Below are 19,400 nucleotides of genomic sequence, written 5' to 3' on the forward strand. Positions count from 1 at the left end.
TAGTATTGTTTCTTCCTAAATTGTTTCAGCCAATCTGAGAGTCAGCATGTCTCTCCCCGCCCCAAAGTTATGTTTGGGTGTTAAGACATATGGCCTTACATATATACCAAGAGGCTATAAAATGGTTTATTATTAGTATGATGACACTTTCAGGGGAGAGTAAAGCAACTCCCAAGGTGGTCCAAAAGTACATTGAGAGAGCAGGAAAACGAGGATAGCTTTGGGCTTTTATGGCGGTCAGCAGTGGGACTGGAATGGGCATTTCCCTTCTTGTTTGACTGATGGCCAGAACATGCCATGTCTCATGTATTTCAATTTGAACATGTTTAAGTAAGTCATTATGGTATTTCATGAGCCTTGCTGCCTAAGACTGATGAGAGAGTTGAAAATATCACTGAATGTCTTGTTTAAAAGGCTAACTATATGGTTCAGTTGGTTAGGCATCTGACTTCGGCTCAGGTCATGATCTCATGGTTTGTGAGTTTGAGCCCCTCATTGGGATATTTCCTGTAGGTAAGTATCCTCTGTCACCCTCTCTCTCTGCCCCTTCTCCACTTGTTTTTTTTTTTCTCTCTCTCTCAAAATAAATAAACTTAAAAAAAAAAAAAGACCAGCTTTGTGCATTTAGAAAAGTGAATTAGTGCTTTGGTCATGATCAGTAATGTCTGAAAATCTAAAGGATAAGGACAGTCTTCTTTAAGGCTGTGTATTGTGTCTTTAGTGTGTAGAGACACATGTGCAATCTTCTTTTATATTTTGAATATCCATTTCACAGGAGATTCTGAGTACTTAACCCAAATAAAACAACCATTCTTCTTTATAGGTTTATTTAGAATGTCTTTTTCTTCTTTCAGTTAACTTTGGTAGTTTATATCTTTCCAGGAAGTTGTCCATATAATGTTGTCTAAATTTTTAGCATCTGCAGTTCATAGAATTCATTTATAGTCCTTTTTATTTCTGTGTGGTCATTAGTGGTGTTACTTCTTTCATTTATTTTTTTTTCTTCTAATACTTTATTTAAATTCAGGTTAGTTAACATATAGTGTAGTATTGGTTTTAAGAGCAGAATTCTGTGATTCATCAGTTACATATTAACACCCAGTGCTTATCACAAGTGCCTCCTTAATGCCCTTTGCCCATTTAGCTCTCCTCCCACCTCCCCCTCCTGCAACCCTCAGTTTCTTCTCCATAGTTACGAGTCTCTTATGGTTTGCTTCTTTGTTTTTATCTTATTTTCTTTTTCTTTCCCTTCCCTTATGTTCATCTGTTTTGCTTCTTAAATACCACATATGAGTGAAATCATACAATATTTGTCTTTCTCTGACTGTCTTATTTCACCTAGCATAATACACTCTAGCTTCATCCATGTGCTTGCAAGTGGCAAGATTTCATTCTGATTGTAGTAATTTGTGTCTTCCTTGTCTGTAAATTTTATTCATTATTTCAACGAATTGGCTCTGGTTCCATTGATTCCTTCTTGTTTTTTTCTTATTTCCAAAATTAATAGTTTCTCCCCTAATCTTTATTAATTCTACCTTCTGTTTTATATTTAATACACTTTCTTTCCCAATATCTTATGGTGGCAGAATAGGTTATTGATGTGATAACTTTCTTTGTTAACATAGCTGTAAATTTTCTTCTGAGTACTAATTTTGTTGCAAACCATAAGTTTTGGTATGCTGTATTTTCAAATTTATTTTTGTCTAAGTATTTTCTGATTTCTGTTGTGATTTCTATTTGACACATTGCTTATATAAAATATGTTGTTTAATTACCATAATTGATAAATTTTCCAGTTTTCCTTCTGTTGTTGATTTCTACCTCCATCCTGTTGTGGTCAGATATCCTGGGGTAATTATGTTTTAAAATCTATTGAGACTTATTTGTGACTGAACATATGGTCTCTGCTGGAAAATGTCTCAGTTACCTTTAAGAGGAATGAGTATGCTGTTACTGTTAGGTAGAGTGTTCTGTATATGTCTGTTACATCTAGTGGATCAATGTGTGCAAGTCTTGTGTGCAAGTCTTCTATTTCCTTACTGATCTTGTTTCTGGTTTTTCTGTCCATTATTGAGAGTGGAGTATGAAATCTCCAATGATTATTATGGAACCATCTGTTTCTCCCTCCATTTTGCCAGCTTTTGCTTTAGGTATTTTGTGGTTTCTCATTAGATGACATGTGTTTATAATAGTTTTATCTTCTTGCTGTAGTGAATCTTTTATTGATATATAATATCTTTCTTTGTCTTGTAATATTTTTTGATTTATGTTCTATTGTGATTGATATTTGCTCATCTGCTTTCTTTGATTATTATTTGTATGGAATATCTTTTTCTGTGTACCTGTATCATTGGACCTAAAGTCTCTTGTAGACAGTTTATAGTTGGATCATGTTTTTCCTTGTGTGTGTGTTTGTGGCCTTTTAATTTTTGTATTTATTTTTAAAAATAATTTCTTCATTTTGGAATGATTTTGTATTTAAATAAAAATTGCAAAGATGGTACAGAAAGTTCCCATACAACTCACATCTTCATCTCCCCATTGTTAATCCCATTTAATTTTTAATTTTTTAATTATTGTTATTATTATTTTAATTTTATTTTTAATTTTTTAAAATTTACATCCAAATTAGTTAGCATATAGTGCAACAGTGATTTCGGGAGTAGATTCCTTAGTGCCCCTTACCCATTTAGCCCATCCCCCCTCCCACAAGCCCTCCAGTAACTCTCAGTTTATTCTCCATATTTATGAGTCTCTTATGTTTTGCCCCCTCCCTGTTTTTATATTATTTTTGTTTCCCTTCCTTTATGTTCATCTGTTTTGTCTCTTAAAGTCCTCATATGAGTGAAGTCATATGATTTTGTCTTTCTCTGACTGACTAATTTCACTTAGCATAATACCCTCTAGTTCCATCCACATAGTTGCAAATGAAAAGATTTCATTCTTTCTGATTGCTGAGAAATACTCCATTGTGTGTATATATATATGTGTGTGTGTGTGTGTGTGTATATATATATATATGTGTGTGTGTGTGTGTGTATATATGTGTGTGTGTGTATATATGGAAAGAGCCCAAATATCCATCAATGGATATTTGGGTATATATATATATATATATATATATATATATATATATATATATCACATTTTCTTTATCCATTCATCCATTGATGGATATTTGGGCTCTTTCCATACTTTGACTATTGTTGATAGTGCTGCTATAAACATGGGGATGCATGTGTCCCTTCAAAACAGCACACCTTTATCCCTTGGATAAATACCTAGTAGTGCAATTGCGGGTCGTAGGGTAGTTCTATTTTTAATTTTTTTAGGACCCTCCATACTGTTTTCCAGAGTGGCTGCACCAGTTTGTATTCCCACCAACAATGCAAAAGAGATTCTCTTTCTCTGCATCTTTGCCAACATCTGTTGTTGTCTGAGTTGTTAATGTTAGCCATTTTGACAGGTGTAAGGTGGTATCTCATTGTGGTTTTGATTTGTATTTCCCTGATAATGAGTGAAGTTGAGCATTTTTTATGTGTTGGATGGCCATCTGGATGTCTTCTTTGAAGAAGTGTCTATTCATGTTCTTTTGCCCATTTCTTCACTGGATTATTTGTTTTCTGGGTGTGGAGTTTGATAAGTTCTTTATAGGTTTTGGATACTCACCCTTTATCTGATATGTCATTTGCAAATATCTTCTCCCATTCTGTCGGTTGCCTTTTAGTTTTGCTGATTGTTTCCTTTGCTGTGCAGAAACTTTTTATTTTGATGAGGTCCCAGTAGTTCATTTTTGCTTTTGTTTCCCTTTCCTCTGGAGATGTGTTGAGTAAGAAGTTGCTGCGGGCAAGATCAAGGAGGTTTTTGTCTGCTTTCTCCTCGAGGGTTTTGATGGCTTCCTGTCTTACATTGAGGTCTTTCATCCATTTTGAGTTTATTTTTGTGTATGGTGTAAGAAAGTGGTCCAGGTTTATTCTTCTGCATGTCACCATCCAGTTTTCCCAGCACCACTTACTGAAGAGACTGTCTTTATTCCATTAGATATTCTTTTCTGCTTTGTCAGAGATTAGTTGGCCATACATTTGTGGGTCCATTTCTGGGTTCTCTATTCTGTTCCATTGATAGGAGTGTCTGTTTTTGTGCCAGTACCATACAGTCTTGATGATTACAGCTTTGTAGTATAGCTTGGAGTCTGGGATTGTGATGCCTCCTGCTTTGGTTTTCGTTTTCAAGATTGCTTTGGCTACTCGGGGTCTTTTCTGGTTCCATACAAATTTTAGGATTATTTGTTCTAGCTCTGTGAAGAATACTGGTGTTACTTTGATAGGGATTGCATTAAATATGTAGATTGTTTTGGGTAGTGTCAACATTTTAACAATATTTGTTCTTCCTATCCAGGAGCATGGAATCTTTTTCTGTTTTTTTTTGTTTGTTTGTTTGTTTTGTTTTTGTTTGTGTGTGTGTGTGTGTGTGTGTGTGTGTCTTCTTCAATTTCTTTCAGAAGCTTTCTATAGTTTTCAGTGTATAGATTTTTCACCTCTTTGGTTAGATTTATTCCTAGGTATTTTATGGTTTTTTGTGCAATTGTAAATGGGATCGATTCCTTGATTTCTATTTCTGTCACTTCATTGTTGGTGTACAGGAATGCAACCGATTTCTGTGTGTTGGTTTTATATCCTGCAACTTTGCTGAATTCATGAGTCAATTCTAGCAGTTTTTTAGTGAAATATTTTAGGTTTTCCAGATAGAGTATCATGTCATCTGTGAAGAGTGAAAGTTTGACCTCCTCCCGGCCGATTTGGATGCCTTTTATTTCTTTGTGTTGTCTGATTGCAGAGGCTCAGACTTCCAATAGTATGTTGAATAACAGTTGTGAGCGTGGACATCCCTGTCTTGCTCCTGACCTTAGGGGGAAAGGTCTCAGCTTTTCCCCATTGAGGATGACATTAGCATTGGGTCGTTCATATATGGCTTTTATGATCTCGAGGTATGCTCCTTCTATCCCTAATGTCTTGAGGGTTTTTATCAAGAAAGGATGCTGTATTTTGTCAAATGCTTTCTCTGCATCTATTGAGAGGATCATATGGTTCTTGTCCTTTCTTTTATTGATGTGATGAATCACGTTAATTGTTTTGTGGATATTGAACCAGCCCTGCATCCCAGGTATAAATCCCACTTGGTTGTGGTGAAAATTTTTTTAATGTATTGTTGGATCCGGTTGGCTAATATCTCGTTGAGGATTTTTGCATCCATGTTCATCAGGGAAATTGGTTTATATTTCTCCTTTTTAGTGGGGTCTCTGTCTGGTTTTGGAATCAAGGTAATACTGGCTTCATAAAAAGAGTTTGGAAGTTTTCCTTCCTTTTTTATATTTTGGAGCAGCTTCAAGAGAATAAGTGTTAACTCTTCCTTAAATGTTTGGTAGAATTCCCCTGGAAAGCCACCCAGCCCTGGACTCTTGTTTTTTGGCAGATTTTTGAATACTAATTCGATTTCCTTACTGGTTATGTGTCTGTTCAAATTTTCTATTTCTTTCTGTTTCAGTTTTGATAGTGTATATGTTTCTAGGAATTTGTCCATTTCTTCCACATTGCCCATTTTATTGGCATATAATTGCTCTTAATATTCTCTTATTGTTGTTTTTATTTCTGTTGTGTTGGTTGTGATCTCTCCTCTTTCATTCTTGATTTTATTTATTTGAGTCCTTTCCTTTTTCTTTTTGATCAAACTGGCTGGTGGTTTATCAAGTTTGTTAATTCTTTCAAAGAACCAGCTTCTGGTTTCACTGATCTGTCCTACTGTTTTTTTGGTTTGGATAGCATTAATTTCTGCTCTAATCTTTATTATTTCCTGTCTTCTTCTGGTTTGGGGTTTTATTTGTTGTTCTTTTTCCAGCTCTTTAAGGTGTAAGGTTAGGTTGTGTATCTGAGATCTTTCTTCCTTCTTTAGGAAGGCCTGGATTGCTATATACTTTCCTCTTATGACTGCCTTTGCTGCATCCCAGAGGTTTGGGGTTGTGGTGTTATCATTTTAATTGGCTTCCATATACTTTTCAATTTCCTCTTTAACTTCATGGTTAGCCTATTCATTCTTCAGTAGCATGTTCTTCAGTTTCCAAGTATTTGTTACTTTTCCAAATTTTTTGTTGTGGTTGATTTCGAGTTTCATAGCATTGTGGTCTGAAAATATGCATGGTACGATGTTGATCTTTTTGTATTTACTTAGGGCTGATTTGTGTCCCAGTATGTGGTCTATTCTGGAGAATGTTCCATGTGCACTGGAGAAGAATGTATATTCCTCTGCTTTAGGATGAAATGTCCTGAATATATCTGTGAAGTCCATCTAGTCCAGGGTGTCATTCAAAGGCATTGTTTCCTTGTTGATTTTTTGATTAGATGATTTGTCCATTGCTGTGAGTGGGGCGTTGAAGTCTCCTACTATTATGGTATTACTATTGATGAGTTTCTTTATGTTTGTGATTAATTGATTTATATATTTGGGTGCTGCCACATTTGGCGCATAAATGTTTACAATTGTTAGGTCTTCTTGATGGATAGACCCCTTGATTATGATATAATGCCCTTCTGCCATCTCTTGATACAGTCTTTATTTTAAAGTCTAGATTGTCTGATAAAAGTATGGCTACTCCAGCTTTCTTTTGCTGACCATTAGCATGATAGCTGCTTCTCCATCCCCTTATTTTCAATCTGTAGGTGTCTTTAGGTCTAAAGTGGGTCTCTAGTATACAGCATATAGATGGGTCTTGTTTTCTTATCCATTCTGTTACACTATGTCTTTTGATTGGAGCATTGAGTCCATTGACGTTTAGAGTGAGTACTGAAAGTATGAATTTATTGCCATTATGATGCTTGTAAAATTGGAGTTTCTGGTGGTGTTCTCTGGTCCTTTCTAATCTTTTGCTGCTCTGTGTGTGTGTGTGTGTGTGTGTGTGTGTGTGTGTATGTATTTTCATCTTTTCTCCCCCTCAGTGTGTCCCACTTAAAATTTCTTGCAGGGTGGTTTAGTGGTCACAAACTCCTTTAATTTTTGTTTGTCTGGGAAAGTTTTTTATCTCTCCTTCTATTTTGAATGACAGCCTTGCTGGATAAAGAATTCTTGGCTGCATGTTTCTGATTCAGCACACTGAATATACCCCACCACTCCTTTCTGGCCTGCCAAGTTTCTGTGGGTAGGTCTGCTGCAAACCTGATCTGTCTTCCCTTGTAGGTTAGGGACTTTTTTTTCCCTTGCTGCTTTCATGATTCTCTCCTTGCTTGAGTATTTTGCGAATTTGACTACGATATGCCTTACTGATGGTCGGTTTTTGTTGAATCTAATGAGAGTCCTCTGTGCTTCCTGGATTTTGATGTCTGTGTCTTTCTCCAAGTTAGGAAAGTTTCCTGCTATTATTTGCTCACATAATCCTTCTACCCCTTTTTCTCTCTCTTCCTCCTCTGGGACCCCTATGATTCTGATGTTGTTCCTTTTTAATGAGTCACTGATTTCTCTAATTCTTAAATCGTGCTCTTTTGTCTTAATTTCCCTCTTTTTTTTCTGCTTCATTATTCTCTATAAGTTTGTTCTCTGTATCACTGATTCTCTGTTCTGCCTCATCCATCCTTGGTGCTGCTGCATCCATCCGTGTTTGCAGCTCATTTATAGCATTTTTAATTTCATTCTGGCTATTTTTTACTTCTTTTATCTCTGCAGAAAGGGATTCTAATCTATTTTTGACTCCAGCTAGTATTCTTATTATGGTGATTATAAATTCTGGTTCAGACATCTTGCTTGTGTCTGTGTTGGTTAAATCCCTGGCTATCGTTTCTTTGTGCTCTTTCTTTTGGGGTGAATTCCTTCATTGCGTCATTTTGAAGGGAGAAAAGGAAGTAATGAGGCAGAAAATTGAAATTAAAAAATTTAATATTAAAGAAATATTAAAATTAAAAAATTGAAAAACACACACACACAAAAATCGAATAAATGATACTAGATCCTAGGTGTGTTTGGTCTGGGTGTTGAAAGTGGCTTGATAGATTAGAGAAAAACGGTGGGGGAGAAAAAAAGGAAATAGTTTGAGAAATTGAAAAATTGAATACACTGAAGTAGACTAAAATGAAATGTTGGGAGTAAAATAGAATGAAAAAATTTACATAAAAGTAAAAAGTATAGTGAAAAAATTAAAGAAAAATATTTTTAATAGAGATTGAAAATAAAATGAATTTTTTCTCTTTCTGTATTCAAGAGAAAGAAAAGAAATGAATAAGAGAAAAAAGAATAAGAAAAAAGGAAATCATTTGAAAATTTGATAAAGTGAATACACTGAAGTAGAGTAAAATAAAGTGATGGAAGTAAAATAGAATTTGAAAAAATTTACACAAAAGTAAAATATATAGTAAAAAAAGTTAAACAAAAATGTGTTTAATAAAAATTAAAAATGAATTTTTTCTTTCTGTATTCAAGAAAAAGAAAAGAAGTGAAAAAGAGAAAAAAAGGAAAGAAAATTGAATAGATGGCCGTGCTAACAGACTGAAATAGGACTGAAATTACTTTGTTTTCTGCTAGAAGTCAGACTATGAAGCACTTTATAGTCCACACACTAAGCAGGCGGTGAGACTTGTGTTCTTCAAGAGCAAAGTTGGCCCAGTTGGGCGGGGCTTAGTGTAATGGCCTCATTTTCCAATAAATGGTGCTGCTAGCCTACTGGGGTGGAGTGTTGTGGCGCTCGTAGGTGCATATGCACATGCGTGGGAGCAGTGAAAATGGTGTCACCCCATTACCCAGTCTCTAGTATTGGAATTCTGTTCTCCCCAGTCAGCAATCGTGCACCCATCCTCTGTCTTCGGCTTTGGTCCACTGCCTGCTTCTTTACTGTCCATGACCAAGCCTCAGGCAGTATCTCTCTCCAGAGTTTTATCTCAGATGCAACTGTTTTCCCTGGCCCCTTACTTGTGAAAGACCTTGGCTTTGACCCATTCCACCCCTCTACAGGAGGGTCTCACCTCACAATGGCCGAATGTCAGCTGCACCCAGGAATACTTGCTGGACCCTGCAGCTGCCTGTGCCCCAAGACTGTGGCCAGGTGCCATCCTGCCTCAGAAAAAGTTCTCGAGATAGTGTAGCAGCAGTGTTTCAGGGATTATGTAAAATCACAATGCACTTCAGGCACCAGGCTTCACCCTTAACAACCTTGTTCCAGCACCAGCCAATGTGGCCGTTTTCTGGGGTCTGCTGGGACCAGGTGGCCTCAACAGTTTCTACCAAATGTCCTTTTAGCAGTGGAACTGCTTTTCCTCATGTGGCCCAAGAACCTCCTGGACATCACTCTGTTCCTGGGGATTCACCCTTCCCACCAGAGCACCGCCAGGTATCAAGCTGTGGAGTTGCAGACTTTGTGCTCCCCTTGTTTACAGTCTTAATGGAATTTAAACCCTTTCCTTTCTCCTTTCTCCCTTTTTAGTTTAGTCCCTGGGGTTGTTTCCAATTTTCCACTTTCTCTCCAGCTGCTTTTGGAGAGGGGTGTTTTTCCTGTATTCTCCCTTCCGTCCCAGTCTCCATCCTCTCTCTGCCTGCAAAAGGGGTTCCCTACTTTTTGGGGCTTCTTGCTCTCCAAGTTCAGCTCTTTGTGTCATGTACCTGCTGAATTCTGTGGTTCAGGTTGTGCAGATTGTTGTGTTAATCTTCCAATCAGTTCTCTAGGTGTGTAAGATGGTTTAGTGTTGGTCTGGCTGTATTTCATAGACGAGAGACCCACAAAAATCTTCCATGTTGTTCCATCATCTTGGCTCCTCTATTATTTTTTATTGAAGTATAGTTGATACACAATGTGACACTAGTTTCAGATGTCTGACATAGTGATTTGCCAACTGCATATGTATGTATATGTTATGCTATGCTCACCACACGTGTAGCTACCATCTGTCACCAAACAATGCTATTACAATTGGATCATGTGTTTTTACCCAAAGTCTGTCTTTTGATATGGGAGTTTCATGCATGTCCATTTGAAGTACTTACTGATGAGGAGAGACTTCTGTCATTTTTCTATTTGTTTTCTATATGCCTTGCAGCTTTTTTGTTCCTCACTTTCTGTATTACTGTTTCTTTTGTGTTTAGTTGATTCTTTGTTGTGAAAATTTTAAATCCCTTTGTCATTTCCTTTTGTGTATATTCTATAGCTATTTTTTTGCGTGTGTTATCTTGGGGATTTCATTTAACCTGCTAAATCTGTGTCATTCATTATAATTTATAGAAGTTCAAGTTTAATAACATTCAAAAATTCTGCTCCTGTAATGTGTTGTTCATGGTCACCCTCTTGGGTTGTTGACATCACAAAAATATCTTTTTGTACATGTGTGCCCCCAGACATAAACTTTCATTAATTTAAATGAATTAGTACATTAAATTATATAGAAAACTTGATTGGTGTTACAAAGTTTAAGTAATACTTGTTTTTAAATCAATGATTTGTTTTAAAAAACGGACTAGTTTCTTTAATCATGTAGAAACCAAAAGTAGTTAGAAACTGTTGCTATAATACTAAGTTTATATTTTTCTATGCAGTTACCTTTATTAAAATATTTATTTTTCATTCACCTTTGAGTTAGTATCTGGTGTCCTTTTGTTTTTTCCCTGGAGGACTCCCTTGAGCATTTCTCTCAGTGTGGGCCTAGTAGTAGCAAGTTTCCTTAGGTTTTGTTTATTTGGGAATGTTTTGATTTTCCCCTCACTTTTGAGGGACAGTGTTGCCAGATATAGAATTTTTTTTTGGCCATTCTTTTATTTTGCCACTTTGAATGTATTGGCCTGCTGACTTCTGGTCTCTAAAGTTTCTGATTAGAAATCTATTGATAATCTCATTGACAATCACTTGTATGCGATGAGTCACTTTTTTCTTGCTGCTTTTAATATTCTCTTTTTATCTTTCTAAATTTGATTATAATATGTCTCGACTATGTGTCTGAGCTCATTTTTCTTGGAGTTGATGAGCTTGGATGTTTATATTCACATCTTTCATCCAATTTGGGAGATTTGGGAGATCATAGCTGAAATATTCTCTCTATCCCTTTCTTTCTTTCTTCTCCTTCTGAGCATCCACAGTGCATATGTTGGATCCTTAAGCTATGTTGTCTTGTTTTCAGTCTTAACTTTACTGCTCTCCAGCCTCTATCATTTCCATTATCTTCTCTTTAGGTTCACTGTTAATTTCTTTTGCCTCAAATCTGCCTTTGAATGCCTCTAGTGAAATTTTCGTCACATTAGTTGTATTTTTCATTTCTAGAATTCATTTTTAGCTTCTTTTTTGATTTTCTATCCCTTTATTGACATTTTTATTTTGCACACATTTTTTTTCCTCTACCTCCCCCACATCTTGCTTTAGTTCTCTGAGAATCTTTAAGGCAGTGATTTTAAAGTCATTGTCTGGTATATCTACCATCAGGTTTTTCTCAAGAACAGTTTCTGTTGATTTATTATTTTCCTCTGAATAGGCTTTCGTTTTCAGCTTCTTGGTGTGTCTTGTGATTTTTGTAGAAGACTGAATATTTGAATCTAACCATGTGTTGAATCTGGAGATGAGACTTTCCTCCCTTCCCCAGGGTCTGCAGATTTTTGTTATTCGTTTTGTTTATTAATTTTTTTGATTGTTTTATCCTGCTGTTGTGGAAAAGATAAATATAAGATGTAGATTTCAATGTCCTCAGGTATTTTCTGGACCTTTTCCTGGTCATAAGTGGACACTTTCTTCTAATGTTCCTGGTTTATGTAGTTGTTTTCCAATGTTCTAGCCTTTAATATCTGTCTCGCATAAGGGAAAAACAGAAAAATGAGGGAGAAAAAAAGATCATCAGCCTTTTAAGATCCCTTGAAGTCCATTCAGCCAGAGGGGGGAGATGGTTGCAACAATAGGTGTAGGGATAGCAAAGACTTTGCTGCCTACTTCTTTGTCTGCACTTCTGTGATTAGAGCAGCAAGCAGCAATCAGAACCCAGATACGTGATATTTAGATTTTGTTTTTTTTGTTTTTGTTTTTTTTGTTTTTGTCCACTCTGGTTCTTGAAACCTCTGTGCATGCTGCTTTGTGAACACATGTATAGGTGCTTGCCATGTGATGGGGACAGGGGATGGATAGTTGCTACTGTGATAAAAGCTGAAATAACTGAAATTGAGTAAAATTATCTGCAATTTACATTGAAAACCTGCCCTAGAAGTTACTGCAACTCTTCAAAATAGATACTCTAGCCCGAGTCTTCTAGTTCAATTTTTATTTAATTAGGGGAGGCAGATTCCTGTTGCTCTACCATCTTCCCAGAAATTTTCCTACTATCTTTTGACCTTTTTTATTTTTTTTACAAAATTATATATATATATATGATGTTGAATATGTGTGTGTGTGTATATAAAAGAGAATTTTCACCAGTTTCTGTTTGAATGTGTGTCCAGGAAAGCTTTTTATACATATGTGCTCAAAGTGGACCACAGGAGTACTTTCTTGACAGTGTCAGGGATGGAAAGTCCTCCACTGAACAAATAATTCTTCTTAGGAATACCTGAGGTGCTGTAGCTTCTGCTTTGTGTAAGGCAGCGGCACATCCCTCTTTGTGAGCCTCTATGTGAATTTTTGTGTCTTGAATGAGTGTGTTCGATGAATCTCTACAAAAATTGTCCACAATATAGTGTCATACACGTGCTCCTGGAGAAAGGTGAATGTGGTTAAGATCTTGCCAGCAAAGCTTATGAGCAAGGCTGTTGAGGTAGTCCATGAGAAGTCAGTACAAGTGATTTGTATCCTTCAAAGATGAAGGAGAAGAGAAACTGCAGCTGAGATCTTGTTGAAATAGGATCAGAACATACTAACAAATCTATGCTTGCAAAGTATCTATTACTACTTAGATAGAGTCAGCAATTTCAGTAATATTGGAGATGGGGAGCAGGCTTAATATGATGCATCACTGCAATAATGTTATAGTAATGTTCTGCAAGGTATCATAAATTCTTTTCAGGTTTATGAATGAATCTAAATTAAGCTATTAAATGGAAAAGCAGTGTAGATAATCACTCCTTTGCTTAATAGATCTTTTATAATGGGATTTCATCCTTAAAGCCACTGTTTCAATATGTATTGGGTTGTATTTAAAGGTTAATATGTTGGATAGATCCAAACACGTCCTTTTTTGTGAAGCTGACTATAAGTGCCAGAACTCTAATATTATTTTAATTTATGACATGTTACATAAGACAACAATAACTATTAGTAGATGATGTAAAAGATGGTTGCTATGACTATGGGATATTTTATCCCAGTAGTTAAGACAGGGCATGGAAATTTGTCTTGTATCTAATATTTTTGACTCCTAGTAATACAGGAATATCTACATAAATATAGAAAATATAATCATTATATCTGTTATTTTTGCCCCAGTATTGATTAAGAACACTAATATCACTAATCTTTGTCATTGTTTCATCTCATCCAATGTTAAAATTCATTTGGAAGTTCTGACAGAGAGGTACAAAAGCAACTTGTGCCCTTTATCAGTTGTAAATTTTTAAAAGTAATGTTAGATTCCCACACGTATCAAAACAGAACTCTGTTTTCTTTCCTGACTCTCCCACCCTGCCCATCTCCTCTCTTTCCTCTTTCTTTTGGTTGTTATTATATGTATTTTGGGGAAGTATCTGTTATAACCTGCCTATATATATATATATATATATATATATATATATGTGTGTGTGTGTGTGTATAAGCTTCTTCTTCAGAATATCCCCATTAGTATCATCAAAGTTAGGGGTCTCCCCATGGATAATTTTGAGACATGTGAAATTAATTCGAACTAACTCCTTGAAATAACTCCATGGGCATGTCATCAGTCTTTTTCTCTATTACTGTGTTAATCAAGATTTTCCTCTAGCTACAAGATAATCAGCAGCAGCAGAAAAGTCATTTTCTAAGGTTCTAGCACACCATCTACTTTTGCAGGTATCGATCTCATCATACCACTTGGTAACTACCCTTCTTTACATCATTCCGTGCACTTGTAAATTGCTATCAATTCTACTCTGGAGGACCATTCTTAAGGGGGCAATACCTGACTGCGACACACAGTCACAGAATTCTACCTAGCCTAGTGTCAATCACAGCTCATGCTGGAATCCAGAAACAAAATCCAATCTGATACAGAAAATAGGTTTGTGTGAGACACATAATCAAGACCATGTAAAGACTAAACCCATACTTTTGTCTCTAAATACCAATTGTGGAAGCTTCTGAGTGGGATGGAGGTGAGGATCCCCCTAACGTGGGTCTGGCCTGCTTGGCTTGAAAATCTTAGTCACACAAGGGAGGGCATGTTGAGTCTTTCCTCTAAGTTTTTCAGGATATGTCACGGAAGGTTAAGGGAGAGATGAAGCTTGAAAGCTGTCAGCAGTCTAACTTCAAAAATGGTGTTACACTTTTTATTACACAGGAGTTATGGGGGAAATGCCAGGATGGTAAGTAAGGCTGCAGAAGACTGCAATTTTTAACTGCAATTTTTAATTTAGAAGACTAAATTTTTAATTTAGGCATTGGTATTTTTTGGCAGAATGAAAAACCTCTGCATGTTTCACTTTTAATTTTAATGAAAATGATTTCTTTTTCTAAGTGATAAATGACAGGGGAACGGGTATAAAATAAGGTCTGTATTTAAATATAAGGTATGCCATTCACTATACGTGCAATCCTGACAAATTATCTGGCACTCCTTTCATCTCTGTTTTCTCACCTATAAAATGATGAATAGTTATACCTTTATGTGAAAACTTTAAATAGAATCCTGAAGTACTTTAAAATGAATAAAAGTGTCTAAACCTATTAACAGGTTATCAATAAATATTGGCAGGTTGTGTGATTGAAGAAATGAGAAAGCAGAAAAAAACCATACAAAATAGAAGTTCAGTAAGGGAACATTTGAAAATATTTACAATAATTGGAATAAATAAACCATGATATCCTCATGCGAATGTTAATTTGGGTTGTATGGCATAATTAAAAATTTTCCTATTGGTGTTTTATTTTTTACCCTCTTTTTTAAGAAAAGGGTGAAACATCATATGAAGTTATCAGTTGGCTTCCACCTGAAGATCATAAAAAAGAATTCAAGAAATGTTTTGATTTCCTTGTGACAGAAACTTTGCATGGCAGGTAATTTCTTTTATTCTCTGCTTGAAAGACTTACCGTTTTAGCGATTTAAATGAATGGTTGGATACATAGATACTTGGAGTGAGTTTAAGAGCAATGGATAGATGAATGGATGAATGGATAGATGGGGAGATCAATGACAGGGGGCAGAGGATAAATGGAGTAGATGAATTTTTACTCGCAATTATTCAGTCTGTGTAGTGTGCCTCTTCCACTGAAAGTAGGAATGCATTTCTGTATATGAGGGGGATTGTTCCTTTTGGATCTTCCTGGCAACACTTCACCTACAGTGTTTGCATATTCTCCACCACACAGATGGTGGATAGACAATTTAATTTCTCATTGTTGGTATGCAAATGGGAGTCGCCATATTATACTTATTTTTCCTCCCACTTCCTCACATAAATTCAAGAATAGAAAAATGCTTATAAATATTGATTTCTTATACCTCAAACCAGTGTCTTTTAAACTCGTTTAAGAAACCAAATATCTTGGTGATACACAATGAGTGAGTAACCTGAGAGCTTTGCCATTACCTAGAATGTATAGAAAGTTCTTCATGTTTGACATCAGAGGGGAAGACACAAATTCATTCCTTGCTTAATACAGTGGCTTAATGTCCATCCCCCTTCTTCCTTAGAAATTCTGTTTGCTAGTAGGTGGTCATAAAATATGGCTTTTTTATAAAGTCATTTTCCTTAGTCAAACTAGACTCCAAATTTTCTCATATATAAGAGATCTGATCTAAAGTACTGATTTGAAATTTTGTCTATATCATCTTATCTTGTTATTGATACATTTTTAAATTCTGTATCTCATCTCTTCTTCCTTAAACTGATTACCTTGAAGGCCGTGTTTTTTTTTTAAATGTTTATTTTATTTTTGAGAAAGAGAGAGACAGTGAGAGCAGGGGAGGAGCAGAGAGATAGGGAGACACAGAATCCGAAGCAGGCTCCAGGCTCTGAGCTGTCAGCACAGAGCCTGACGCGGGGCTGGAACTCACAGAACGTGAGATCATGACCTGTGCTGAAGTCGGACGCTTAACCGACTGAGCCACCCTGCCGCCCTGAAGGCTGGTTTTATATATATGTCACATATGGTATAATATACCAAGCACAGTGCTTTCCTATATTTTTTTTAATTAACTTAATTTCTGACATGATTAATGTTCTACTTTTAAGGAATTTGTACTTCACATTTTACATTTGTCACCAATATTTAGCAGCACTGTTCGGGTAAAATCACTTAAAATATAATAGAGAATAATTTCAGCTAATCACCTGTTATCACATGAAGTTGATTTTAACCCCCAGGTGTAGATCTGCATATTGCCAATGAGTTCTCACCTGTGGGCTTTCTTTCAGTGGGCTGACATAGTGTGGTGTTGTACAGGTTACAGGTTGGCCAGGCCATTGATTCTCTTAGTTCTTCATTCAAATGGTTGGCCCATGGGTCACCAAAGTACTTGTACCTGTAACCTCTGGTCAGGAACATTCTCATCTATTTGTCCCTATGCTGCATAAAAAGGATCATTTTCCTTGCAGACACTGATGCAAAAACATTGAAGCAGAATGGTTCCTGGAACAGTGCCATAGACCAGAGTCTTAATAGATATTGGTAAAATTTTAGCATGAACTTTTGTGAAAACTCCAGCTGGGTATGAAGTGGAAAGGATAGTAGTTAGCTTCACAAAGGCTTTTATTTTTGTTTGTTTTAAATGTTAATCTTTTCTGGTAGGAAGACGTAAATCTCATGTTCAGCTTAGAATTAGAATTCAAATATTGCCATCAGAAAGTTCCTTGTGTGAGGCAATCTATCAAATTCAGGCTATTCTCAATTTCAACTAAAAGGGCTATATCATGAATATTGATGTCATGAAGTTATTTCCACAGTTCACTTAGGAAACAGGACAGTCACTGATAAAAAGTCAGTATACAAATGAAAGTTAAAGAGAGCATCACACCTAAAGGAAATAGAAGCAGAACAGCAAAGACACCCCAAACCCAGCAGAAGAAGAGAAATAATAAAGATCAGAGCAGAAATAAACAATATAGAATCTAAAAAGACAGTAGAGCAGATCAATGAAACCAAGAGTTGGTTGTTTGAAAAAATAAACAAAATTGATAAATCTTTTGCCAGGCTTCTCAAAAAGAAAAGGGAGAGGACCCAAATAGATAAAATCATGAATGAAAATGGAATTATTGCAACCAATCCTTCAGAGATACAAGAAATTATCAGGGAATACTATGAAAAACTATATGCCAACAAACTGGACAACCTGGAAGGAATGGACAAATTCCTAAACACCCACACACTTCCAAAACTCAAACAGGAAGAACTAGAAAATTTGAACAGACCCATAACCAGCGAAGAAATTGAATCAGTTATCAAAAATCTCCCAACAAATAAGAGTCCAGGACCAGATGGCTTCCCAGGGGAGTTCTACCAGACATTTAAAGCAGAGATAATACCTATTCTTCTCAAGCTGTTCCAAAAAATAGAAAGGGAAGGAAAGCTTCCAGACTCATTCTTTGATGCCAGCATTACTTCGATTTCTAAACCAGACAGAGACCCAGCAAAAAAAGAGAACTACAAGCCAATATCCCTGATGAATATGGGTGCAAAAATTCTCAATAAGATACTAGCAAATAGAATTCAACAGCATATAAAAAGAATTATTCACCATGATCAAGTGGGATTCATTCCTGGGCTGCAGGGGGGGTTCAACATTCACAAATAAATCAGTGTGATACATCACATTAATAAAAGAAAAGAAAAGAACCGTATGATCCTGTCAATCAGTGCAGAAGAAGCATTTGACAAAACTTAGCATCCTTTCTTAATAAAAACCCTTGAGAAAGTCGGGATAGAAGGAACATACTTAAGCATCATAAAAGCCATGTATGAAAAGCCCATAGCCAATATCATCCTCAATGGGGAAAAAATGAGAACTTTCCTCAGGAACACGACAGAGATGTCTACTTTCACCACTGTTGTTTAACATAGTGTTGGAAGTGATGGCATCAGCAATCAGACAAAAAAAAAAAACGAAATAAATAAGTATCCAAATCGGTAAAGAAGTCAAACTTTCATTTTTCACAGATGACATGCTACTCTACATGGAAAACCCGAAAGATTCCACCAAAAAGCTGCTAGAACTGATACATGAATTCAGAAAAGTCGCAGGATACAAAATTAATGTACAGAAATCAGTTGCATTCTTATACACTAACAATGAAGCAACAGAAAGACAAATAAAGAAACTGATCCCATTCACAATTGCACCAAGAAGCATAAAATACCTAGGGATAAATCTAACCAAAGATGTAAAAGATCTGTATGCTGAAAACTATAGAAAGCTTATGAAGGAAATTGAAGAAGATATAAAGAAATGGAAAAACATTCCTTTCTCATGGATTGGAGAGTAAATATTGTTAAAATGTCCACACTACCCAAAGCAATCTACACATCTAATGCAATCCGAAACAAAATTGCACCAGCGTTCTTCTCGAAGCTAGAACAAGCAATCCTAAAGTTTGTATGGAACCACAAAAGACCCCAAATAGCCAAAATAACATTGAAAAAGAAAACCAAAGCAGGAGGCATCACAATCCCAGACTTTAGTCTCTACTACAAAGCTGTCATCATTAAGACAGCATGGTATTGGCACAAAAACAAACACATAAACCAATGGAATAGAATAGAGACTCCAGAATTGGACCCACAAATGTATGGCCAACTAATCTTTGACAAAACAGGAAAGAATATCCAATGGATAAAAGACAGTCTCTTTAACAAATGGTGCTGGGAGATCTGGACAGCAACATGCAGAAGAATGAAACTAGACCACTTTCTTATATCATTCAGAAAAATAAATTCAAAATGGATGAAGGACCTGAATGTGAGACAGGAAACCATCAAAACCCTAGAGATGAAAGCAAGAAAAAGCTCTCGGACCTCAGCCGCAGCAATTTCATACTTGACACATCCCCAAAGGCAAGGGAATTAAAAGAAAAAATGAACTATTGGGACCTCATTCAAGATAAAAAGCTTCTGCACTGCAAAGGAAACAATCAACAAAACTAAAAGGCAACCGATGGAATGGTAAAAGATATTTGCAAATGACATATTGGATAAAGGGCTAGTATCCAAACAGAAGAGACTCATAAATATGGAGAACAAACTGAGGGTTGCTGGAAGGGTTGAGGGAGGGGGGGTGGGCTA

At 36.1% G+C, this 19,400-nt stretch overlaps 1 protein-coding gene across 4 annotated transcripts in view; it reads left to right on the forward strand.

Annotated features, from left to right (window-relative positions):
* The window catches only part of LOC101097701 (UDP-glucuronosyltransferase 3A2), a 59,054-nt gene that overhangs the window by 28,983 nt on the left and 10,671 nt on the right, over positions 1–19,400 (forward strand). For all 4 annotated transcript variants that reach the window (XM_045038137.1, XM_045038135.1, XM_019811937.3 and 1 more), the window contains exon 3: positions 15,070–15,178. In XM_045038137.1, the coding sequence (XP_044894072.1) occupies positions 15,070–15,178 (109 nt within the window). The remainder of the gene's footprint in view (positions 1–15,069; positions 15,179–19,400) is intronic.

This window comes from Felis catus, chromosome A1 (genome assembly GCF_018350175.1).
Source record: "Felis catus isolate Fca126 chromosome A1, F.catus_Fca126_mat1.0, whole genome shotgun sequence".
Taxonomy (NCBI): domain Eukaryota; kingdom Metazoa; phylum Chordata; class Mammalia; order Carnivora; family Felidae; genus Felis; species Felis catus.